The 11,609-nt window shown below is 39.6% G+C and overlaps 1 protein-coding gene across 1 annotated transcript; it reads left to right on the forward strand.

Annotated features, from left to right (window-relative positions):
• Nucleotides 1–1,561: 1,561 nt before the first annotated feature.
• Nucleotides 1,562–7,532, forward strand: LOC114048638 (major histocompatibility complex class I-related gene protein-like; the record flags this gene model as incomplete). Its single annotated transcript, XM_027869683.1, has 3 exons — nucleotides 1,562–1,837; nucleotides 5,796–6,056; nucleotides 7,266–7,532. Coding segments are annotated over exons 1-3 (613 nt in total), but the record flags the coding sequence as incomplete, so codon positions are not given.
• Between the last annotated feature and the right edge of the window lie 4,077 nt (nucleotides 7,533–11,609).

An 11,609-nucleotide genomic window follows, 5' to 3' on the forward strand; every position in this document is an offset into this window, starting at 1 on the left:
ACCCCACCTGGTGCCCACCAACTGGGCAGAAGGGGTAAGCCAGCCAGCCTAGCTGAAACAAGGAAATTTCCACAGCTGTCCTGTTTTCTGGGCTTTCCTTTGAAGTTCCTTCTTTTCTCTCCACTCCTTCCTCCCTTTTAACTTCCTTTTCTGTGTTCTCTGTCCCCATTAAGAAGTAAGATCCTTGGGGCCAGAGTTTCTCTTTCTGTTTCTAATTGTATTCTCAGGGCTTAAAAGCAAATTGCCTGATACATAGTAAATACTCAATAAATACTTGACTGATTTCAGCCTATGGAGAAAAATGTTCCAATGACTCTTTGGGGTGGGGGTAGAGAGGGTAAAAATTTGGTATCCCCAGTCTTTCCCATATACAAAAAAATATAAAAACACTCTTGTTAAGAAATAAGTGGTCACGCAAACAAGAATGGATAGAGGGTCTGTATCTGATGACATATTTCCCTTTCTGTGGCTTGTGTCTATTGCCTGCCTGGAGGTTATTTTTTTTTTGTCTCTATCATTTGCCCTCTGTCATTAGGTAAAGTCCTTGAGAGGAGGGATGGTCTTATTTTGTGTCTTTGAATTCTCAAAAGAGAGTGCAGTGCCTTGGCTATTATTGGTATCTAATAAATGTTTATGGAGCTGTTTGAGCTGCTGGCGTGAAGTCCAGGGAGAGACAGTGGAAGGCAATTGTAAAGAAGGGGAGTAGAGACACAAAGGAAAATTTGGGGAGTCACAGCATAGCGATGATTGATGCCCAGAAATGAGCCCCAAACCACCTTATCCAAGGCCAGAGGAGACTCAGGCTCCATCACAGGGTGAGGCATGATGGGGCACCCTCTGAGAGGAGAAGTCAGACTGGTAAACATGATACAATTTTAAAAATGAACCCAGGGAGCTGAGAAGTAGCTTTCAAAACAATATTTAGCAGTGATGTCATAATCTACAACTGTTGATGCTTTCAGTCTGAAGACTTCCTGAAGGCAACAAGTGTTTGGCCCTCAGAGTGGGGGCTCCATGAAGGCAGATCCTTTGCCTCTCCTCTTACCCTGAAGGACCACATAGGGTAGGCACTATGTTTCCCCATTAGAACAGGGACTTCCTGAGGACAGGACTATCTCTTTCACTTGACTGGGGACTAACCCCATGAAGGTGGATCTCTGTGATCAGAAATAATAATAACTCATACAGCATTTAAAGTTTGCAAAGTACTTTATATATGTCAACTCATTTCAGCAATATAACCCTGTGAGGCCATTGCAATTATTATCCACATTTTACAGATAAGGAAACAGAGACAGAGAGGCAAGGGAATTGCTATGGATTGTCTAAGGCAGGTTTGAGCTCAGATCTTCCAGACTCCAGGCAGAGTATTCTTTTCTGTTCCATCTAACATGTATTTAATTCAACTAACAGTTACAAATGCCAGCTGTGCCATGGCACAGTGAGTCCCCACTTTGTAGCTCTCCAACACCACCCAAAAGTGATGACAGGCAAGGGTTTCCTGCTTTCACCACAGGCTCCATTTGACTTCCACTTTTACCCCTTCCAGACAGAGGCAGGTTCTGCCTGGTGACAGATATCCTCTCTGACAGTGATAAGAGGGCAGAGTCTTGACAGAGCCAAAATCAAAGCAAGAAAGACCTTGGGGCTTGTTTTCCTACATAGGAACCATTAGGCAGAGGGAGTTTGTGGACTAGTAGTTCTCCTAAGTGGGGTGATCCTGAGGCCTCTCACAGATACGTACAGAGCAGCATGATGAACTGGAGAAAGCAAAGAGGGTCATTCTCATTCTGGCTACTTATTGTGGTGCTGTTTGCGCTGCGGGAGATCCAGACAGGTGAGTCTGGGCAAGTTGTGGGAGGGGAATGTAGAGTTCTGGGTTTGACTTGACTGGGAAGTTTGGTCTGATGTGAGAGACACAAATAATGACCTCATGACCTGGCCTTTTGTGAGGGAAACACTGTCTGTTGTCAGACCTCTGAGAACTACCCGTCTGATAGAGGAGACATTGATTATGACCTCAAGGAACTCCTAGTCTGATGGGGAGACTTGATAAAGACAGAGGAAATATGCAGGAGCAGAGAAGGAAGGATACAACTTGGAGCAACTGGACAGAACTCTTACCTTGTTTCCTGGAGATAAAATTCAAGTGACTCCAACCAATCTGAGTCAATCAGAGAAATGTCTTCAGAGAAAGGAAAATTTTACCTAAGACAGAGGTTGTGCCTTTCAAGGAAACTTTCTGGCTTTTGTCTATTTCTCAGCAAGAATCAACAAGGATCAATGAAGGACAGTGGCTGCATCAATCAGGGCAGTGTAAATAATGGAGAAATGGGAGTTCTACAGTTTTCTTTAATGTGCTTAAATTTCAAAGATCTCCTGAGATGGGCTTGGCTCATGCCTAGGGGAGAAAGGCAGGATGGGAGCTGTCCAGGCTGTCATATCTGAAGAAGGGAGGAGGAAGGACCAAGACAGCCCCTGTGAGAGCCTGACCAAAGAGATGGGGAGGAGGGAATGAGGCTATACCAATGTACCCACTTGAGGGTTGGGTCTACGGTGATAAATGCCATGGGTTGTTATCTTATAACATTGTCTCTGTATACACAAGTATATTTCTTTTTAAATTGATATATGTCCTTTATGAAAGCCAGTAGGGAATAATGAATAGGGAGCTGGCCTATGAGTCAGGAAGCCCTGGCCTTCAGTGCCACCTCTGATACATATTAGCTGTGTGACTGTGGGCAAGTCATTGAACCTCCCAGTGTCCCAGGGAACTCCCTCACCATAAGGTGCAGAGCAAGTGCATTAGGAGCCATTTTACAGGTAATTTCTACGCTGATGAATCCATAGGTGTGGCTGTTTTTTTTAAAGCTTCATTTATCTTGGTCCAACATTGTATTGCATAAATCACTACTTTTTGACACAAAAATATCTCCAATGCTTAACCAGGGCAGACTGAAGCAGGAATATGATTCATTGGGGTCTCAGATAAGCCAGGGTTCTAGAAGCTGGAGTTGGGCAGATTTTTGTTGAGATCCATGAATCCTAGAGAAAGGGACTCCTAGTACCACAAGCTAATTCCTGTTGGGGCTGCTAGCACCTCCATTCGCCAAGGCTAGTCCCTGATTATTAGAAAGGAGATATTCTTTAACAGGCAGTGAGATATGAAGGGCATTCCCATCTATCTCAGAAATGTGGTCTATTAATTAATGTGGATTTATTTCCCTTGGTGATTCCATCAGCTCACATTGATTCCTTGAAAATCTCTATGCTGATCATTCTCAGAACTACTTATCAACCTCTTACCTTTTTCTCAACCTCTATTAACTCATCTCCAAAAATCTTTTAGACATCTCCAACTGGATGTCCAGAAGGCTTTTTAAACTCAACATGTCCAAAGCGGAACTCATTATCTTTCTCCTCAAAGCCTTCCCTTTCCAAACATCCATACCACTGTCTATGGCACCAGCAACTGACCAGTCAGGCTTACAACCTAAGCACCATCTTCAACAGCTAACTCTCTCTCACTTCTCAGGACTATTGTCCAGTCCTGTCAATTTTACTTCTAGAATATTTCTTGTATATGCCCCCTTCTCTCCTCTGACACTACCACTCCACTGATGTAGGCCCTCATCATTTCACACCTCGACTATTGTAATAATTGTCTTGTTTTTCCTGCTTCAAGTGTCTCCTGATTCTAGTTCATCCTTTCCACTCAGCTGCCATATTAATCTTCCTAAAGCACCAATCTGACCATGTCACTCTCTTAGTCAATAAACTCTAGTGGCTCCTTGTCACCTTGAGGATCAAATATAATATCCTCTGAGTCCTTTAATTCAGAGCCCTTTATAACATGGCCACTTCATAGTGATCCTTGATTTGTATTCAGTCCTGTAACAGGTCCTGATCTGAAGGTTGGCTGTCTGCATATTTTTTTTTCTGGAATGCCATTCTGGAAAGAATTATAAATGTGCAACAGTGATTACCCCAGCCCCACTTCCTGAAAGTCAGGTGTGTTATATTCCACCTAGTACCCTTAAGTGTTTTAGTTGTTGTGAGGCTGTATGCTATTGGCTCCAACCTCCACCAATAATGTTCCCCCAATTGTAGGAGGGTAATTTCTGCAACCCAGTTTCATTTAACCACCTAACAGTGAGATTAGCTTTTACAAAGGAATATTTGCTTCCAAGGCATAACAAATAGACAAACATACTCCTCAACATGGGGGAGCATAATTCTCCCTTGTACTGCCTCATACTCCAGGTTGGGGAAGGGGATTAAATTCAGAGTTTAACTCAATTCCTATACAGTATATTCCCAAGTTGCAAATCCAAAGATGCCCTTGGACTATAGTTGCAAGTACCCTGGCTTTTCAGAGCTTCCATTCTGGGACTGGTTGGCTGTAATCCAACCTGGAATCTTGCCTCTAAGGTCATCATGGCTTGGTTCAGAGTCTAGTAGGTGACAATTCTACCTCTATATTATTTATTATTTTATTTTCCCCCAGTTACATGTAAAACAATTTTCAACATTTGTTTTCAAAAGTTTGAATCCCACATTCTCTCCTTTCCTCCCTTTGCACCACTCTTCATTGAGAAGACAACCAATTTGATATAGGTTTTACATGTGCAGTCATGCAAAACATTTCTGTAATAGTCACATTATGAAAGAAAATATAGACCAAAAAATTTAAAAAAATTAATGTAAAAATTATGCTTCAGTTTGTATTCAGACACCATCAGTTCTTTTTCTGGTGAAGGATAGCATTTTTCATTATAAGTCCTTCAGAGTTGTCTTGGATCTCTTTATTGCTGAAAATAGTGCAATCATAGTACTTTATAGACAGTGCATTTCACTTTGCATCAGTTCATGTAAGTCCAGGCTTTTCTGAGAGCAATTAGATAATCCATTTCTTATAGCACAATGGTGTTCCATCACAATCACATACCACAATTTGTTCAGTCATTTCCTAATTGATGCGCATCCCCTCAATTTCCAATGATTTGCCACCAGAACACAGATGCTATGAATATTTTTGTGCACATACATCATTCTCCTTTTTGTTTCTTATCTCTTTTGGGATACAGATCTAGTAGTAGTCAAAGGGCATGCATGGTTTTTATAGCCATTTGGGCATAGTTTTAAATAGCTCTATAGAATGGTTGAATCAGTTCACAACTCTGTCAACAATGCATTAATGTCTCATTTTTCCCAAATTCCCTCCAACATTTGTCATTTTCCTTTTCTGTCCTATTAGCCAATCTAATAGGTAAGAGGTAGTACCTCAGAATTGTTTTAATTTGTGTTCTTGCAATCAATAGTGAAATTCTACCTCTTGTAACTGAATCAGAGAGGACCAGAAAAAGTAGAAACTCTAAGACCATTTTTCAGGGCCATCGGGCCTACAAGGAGAGAGGAGGGCTCCCCCCTTCATCAGTTTCATTCATTGTGACCATACCGCGAGTGAACCTTCACAAACTCTGGGTGCTAAGCAGCAAAACGTTTGCAGCAAGGAGAGCAAGTGTATCCCAGTCTGTCAGTTTGAACAACACAAACTATTGTAGCTGCACATTCCATCAAAGGAAGCTTCTCTCATTCATGTGATATGGAAGTACAGAACATCTCCAAGACAAAGGGTACCTCCTTCATGTGATCTGAGCCTGCTCCAAACCCTGACTACATATATAAATGATGAAACGTAGTAGTGGAAGATGGATGGGTATGAGGAGATTCTAAGCTTCTGAGGCCCCTTCATATCTGCCCTTCATTTCTCTTTTTCCCATCTTGCCATTCAGCTCACCACAAACATGAGGCGAAACATACTGCAGTGGGCACATCCCGAACTCTTTTGGACCTCCTTAGTGTTGGCCTCATTGATGACATTCAGTGGGCTTCCTACTACAAATCAAACCATCAGATTACTGTGAAGGCAGCCTGGATTGCTGAGGCTGTGGGAGCAAACTTAATTGAGGAGATAAGACATTTGATGCAGAACCACGAGGGAGATTTCCAGTTTGTTATCAATTACATGACAAGAAATGACACCAATACTGAGAGTAAGTTATGCCTTGCCAGACATGCCTTGCCCCCATCCTTCCCCTCACCCTAACTCATCTTCTGTCAACTAAGCCTGCTGGACCAATCCCCAGTAACCTGGATCATTAGAATGCCAACATAGGGGGCAGCTAGGTGGTGCAGTGGACAGAGCTTCACTGAGTCAGGAGGACCTGAGTTCAAATCTGACCTCAGACACTTGACACTTACTAGCTGTGTGGCCCTGGGCAAGTCACTTAACCCCAATTGTCTCACCAAAAAGCAAAAAAAAAAAGAATGCCAAACCAGGGGCTTAGTCCAATGTTACTTCATTCTGTAGGGAACCAGCTGTGAAGGATCTAGTTCTAAATCACATCAGCTTCCCAAGACACCAAATCCTCCATTGAAATCAGTTCAGAGAGCGTTCTCCTTCTACTTCAGAGTTTTCACATTTTATTTCATCCCAACTTTCTTTAATCATTTCGTGTGAACTCAAGATATTGAACTTCTTAACCTTCCTTGGTCCCTGAATTCAGTGATCGGTCCCACTTGATTCCTTTGCTCACTGATTTCTTTCTATCTTTCTTCTTCTCCTTCTCTTTCTCCTCCTCTCCCTCCTCTTTCTCCTCCTCCTTCTCCTCCTTTTCCTCCTCCTCCTCCTCTTCTTCTTCTTTTTCTTTTTCTTCTTCTTCCTCTTCTTGTTTTCTTCCTCCTTCTCCTTGTCCTCATTCTCTTCTTCCTTCTCTTCCCTTTACTCCTATTTCTGCTCCTTCTCTTCCTCATCCTATTTTTTCATGTTCCCTCCCTCTTCTTGGTACCTGCTCCTAATTTGTACTTTCCTTTTATTTTATTCCTCATTATTACTGATTCTAAATCACAGAAATGTGCTTATTCTATAGTCTATATATAAAAGAGAAGACTACGTATGGATTCAGAAAGAATGCAGTAGGACAAGATAAATAGAAATCAATAAAAAGGCTGAATTATTCTTGACTCCTAATCTTCTCTGTCCTTTGACAGCTCCCCTTCGTATCTTTGCTTGGATTCTTCCTAGGCTTGGAGAATCAGGTTCCCTTTTAGAGAGCAGGATATTTATACCTCACATACAAGTTACCTCTAAAGTTCACAAAACAAATACTCTTTTCTTCCAGGATCCACAACACAGTTTCCCTCCATCGATTTCTCCATACTCAATTTTCTCTCAGAGTATCCCATGTTTTTCCTCCCCCCAGGGAATCACACACTGCAGATTCATTGCAATTGTGAATTAGATGGCGATATCCAGTTGGGCAGCCTTATAAAGTATGGCTTGGATGGAGAAGATTTGATCCAGATAGACATGCTAGAAGGACAATGGGTGGTTCTGAATCCTAGTGCTCATATCTTCAAATCAATTTTGGAAAGTGCTTTCTGGACTGAATTGAGAAAACATCACAATCAGAGATACTGTGTTGGAGCCATGCAGAAAATCCTTCAGAATTCAAGCATGAAAGAGAATTGTGAGTACATTTCCCCCCATCCTTTACCAAATCATCTCTTCCATCTTTGTAGCTGGAGCATTGGAATTAGGAGGTAGAAGACCTGGGATGCAGCTCTCTCTAACAGTACAAAAATACACATAAGAGAAATGTGAGGAATTGTCTTTATTCATTTATTCAGATGATGGAAGTTTTATTCTGATGCCTCAGTATGGTATGGAGCTCACTGTAGATCCTTTAAGGCAGTGTCCCCCCTACAATTCTTTTGAGTATAGGGATTACTTTTTTATTTTAATTTTGTGAACTTCTATATTCCAAAGACTGAAGTTGTGCTATTAGAAGACTCTGATTGGAAAAAAATATTCAAATGCATCTGTGGTCCTCTCCATGTGGATTTCACCTCCAATGATGCAGATCATACTTCCTCCATCATTGTCATTCTGAGTAATTCTTGTCTCTGTCCTTCCATAAAATTGTGATAGAAGGTCTGCCCCACATGCTGTGGTCCTTCCTTGATTCCACTTTTTAAGATTAATGTTTGATTTGTTAATTAACATAAATATATTTTCAGAGTACTGAAAGGTTTTGATCTCAGGGAGAAATATAACATCTGTTTTACTTAGCTTTCTCTCCTTTTTTAAATAGAGTTTTATTTTTAAATGAAAATAAATACATTTCTTTCTCCCCATCTCTTGCCAAGGTAGGAAAAAAGAAAAAACAAATTCCCTGTAGCAAATACACATAGTCAAGCAAAACAAATTCTCTCATTAGCTGTGTTTTAAAAATAGTCTCATCTGCAACCTGAATCTATTTTTTATCAGTCAGAATGTGGGTAACATGCTCTATCATCAGTCCTGTGGAGTCTTGGATTGTTATAGAGTTGATTATAGTTCTTATAGATTTCAAAGTTGTTTGTCTGAACTGTATTGTCGCTGTTGTATAAACTATTCTGTCACTTCTACTCATTTCATTCTTTCAGCATTTGTAAGTCTTCATTTTTAAAGTATTCATTCAAAGGAGTTTATTTTTATATAAGTGATGCTACACTGTAAAGTGTTCTTGTGGTTTTACTTTATTTTTAATCAATTCCTACAAGTGTTTCTGTTTTTCTGAAATCATGGATTTCCTCATTTATTTCTGCACAATAATATTCCATCAATTCATGTGCAATAATTTGTTCAGGCACTGCCCAACTGATGGGTATCCCTTTAGTTCCCACCTTTTTGCCTACAAAAAGAGCTCCTCTAAGTGTTTTTGTACATATCAGACCCCTTTCCTGTTTCTTTGTTCTCTTTAGATGCAGAGCTGGTTATAATTATGTCAAAGGGTATGCCCTCTTTAATTGTACTTAATTCCAATTTTCTTTCCAGAATAGTTGTACTCATCTATAGCTGCACCAACTTTTTCATCGCAGCCCCTTCAACATTTGCTATTTTTTTGTCATGTTTACCAATCTGATGGGCGAGGTAGAATCTCAGAATTGTTGCAATTTGCCTTTCTCATTATTAAATTTTTTGACATTTTCTTTATGTGGCTGTAGATAATCTTTATTCCTTTGAGAACTGCCTTTGATCATTTATCAAATGGGAACTGGCTCTTATTGTGTACATTTGAGTCAGTTCCTTTCATGTCTTGGAAATGAGACCTCTAAGAGAAATTTGTTGCATTTTCATTTTTTGCTTTCTCTCAACATTGAGGGGATACAAATGGAGCACTCTGACCAGTCACCTATTACTTCTACCACTTTCCTTGGACCAGACCATCATTTTCCCCACTTATATATTTTCCTGATGTTATTCTTTGTTTCCATTGCTCTTTGAAGCATCATATCAAAATGCTCCTATGAAGTCATTAGGGTTTTTTTCTTTTCTTTTTTTTAGGCAATTGGGGTTAAGTGACTTGCCCAGGGTCACAGAGCTATTAAGTGTCAAGTATTTGGTCTGAGGTCAGATTTGAACTCAGGTCCTCCTGACTTCAGGGTTGATGTTCTATCCACTGTGCCACCTAGATGCCCCCTCATTAGTGCTTTTGAATGGATTTTTAAATTTTGTGACAACAACCAGTACATCTATTTGAAAAGTTGTACATATTTGTGAGACATTGTTTATTGTGTCTACTGAAAATATCTGCAGTGGAAAGAATATAGCAGTGAATTCCAGATCCATTGTCCAATTTCTCTGGTCCTTAGGTTCCTCATCTATAAAATGTGAATCTTAAGTCCCTTTCTGTTTTACATATCTCATCAATTTAGTCCAATCTTCTCATTTTACAGCTGAGGAAATTATGCTGCAGAGATGTTAAGGGACTTGCTTAAACTCACAAGAGAAGTAAAGACCAGATCCAGGATTTCTCATGAACTCCCAGTTGAGCCCTTCCCCTGCATCGTGTGGTCTCATGGTGCTATGACCTGAGTCACTGTAGCAAATCATGTGATAGAATAAATCCCTTGGAGAAGGTTTCTTGGTGTCTTTGTCCCATAGGAGGGGAACTGGTGATACAATATGACAGCAGAGAAGCTTAAGTTCTGACTTGTTCTACCCAGCAGGGGAAGCTTGAAACACAGACCTGGGGACATACCTCAGGTGTGTTGGGAATGACCCAGCCTAGGTAGGCTCTGATAGAATCATTATTGGGTTACTGTGAGGAATTCTTTGGGTCCCAGAATATTGTGAAGGCGATATTGTGTCTAAGATTCAATGGAGAGTCTAAGATTATGGCTGCTAGATTGGGCACCTAGGTGGTGCCATGGATAGACCACTAGACCTGGAGTCAGGAAGAGTTTGCATCCATTCTCAGAGACTTACAAGCCACATGACTCAGGGCAAATCATGTGACCTTGATTTGTCTTATTTTCCTCATCTGTTAAATGGGAATAATAATAGTACCTACCTTTCAGGGTTGTTGTGAGGCTCAGTGAAATAATATTTGTAAAATGCTTAGCACTGTGCCTGGCACGTAGAAAGTGCAATATAAATTTTACCTATTATTATTAATATATAACCTCAGTTATATAATAGAAGTATTGAAATATAAAAGAAGATTGTGATCTGAGATTCTCATAACATTAGCTACTTATCCCCACTTGCAGCTGGTTTACATGTCTCCTGCTTGTATAGAAATAAAGAATCATAGAATTTCCAAGTTGATAAGAATGTTATTTGTATGTGAAAAAGCCTGTCTTCTAAAATATGCCCAATACACATTCCTTTGCCAACCCTGAGGTGATAAGATGTGTTAGGTATGGAATGAGACATGTGTGTATATATGTGTGTATTGTGTTTGTATGTGCGTATATATATATGTATATGAGTGTGTATGTATGTATGTATGTATATATATATGTATGTATGTTTGTGTGTGTGTGTGTGTATGTGTATATATATATTTGTATATAGCCACTGAGGGGATTTTTTTTTCCTGACTATATATGTTTGCTACAAGAAATGTGTTTTTCTTTTCTAATAGGACATAAGGGGAAGAGATATTAAATAGATTTCTGTTCATTCAAAAAAGACAGTTGGCAGTGCTGCAGGTGTGAATTCTTGCAGGCATTCATAGATGAGGTGACTTGTTTTACTGAACTGTTTTGTTTGGTTATAAAAGACCTCTCTCAGACTAGGAGTAACCTTTAAATGCTTATTATATAAAAACAAAGTATATAATAAAACATTAAAATATAGATATGCATGTAAAAATAAAATAAACAGAAGTTAAACTTTCAAAAACAGTAATATAACATCTGTAGTTTTAAGACAACAAAGAAGTAAAGTTGCTGCTTATCATTATGGTTACATAATATGATAAAATAAATTATCCTGATATAGTTACACACTTTGCTTTATTAATATGATATGGAAATGTTAGAGAATAAAGTGCTAATGTCAAACAGACAATAAACCTGATAAGTGATTGTCCCCTCTTTTTCTGAGGACTTTAATGAGGGGAAACTCCCTCCTTCCCCAGGCATTCCATTCGAGGTTCAGCTTCATAAACAATCAAAATGACAACATAACATAACATAACATAACATAACATAACATAACATAACATAACACACAATAACATAACATGACATACAATGACATAAGTCAAAGTGGG

This window comes from Vombatus ursinus, unplaced genomic scaffold (genome assembly GCF_900497805.2).
Source record: "Vombatus ursinus unplaced genomic scaffold, bare-nosed wombat genome assembly UNPS02002441.1, whole genome shotgun sequence".
NCBI lineage: Eukaryota > Metazoa > Chordata > Mammalia > Diprotodontia > Vombatidae > Vombatus > Vombatus ursinus.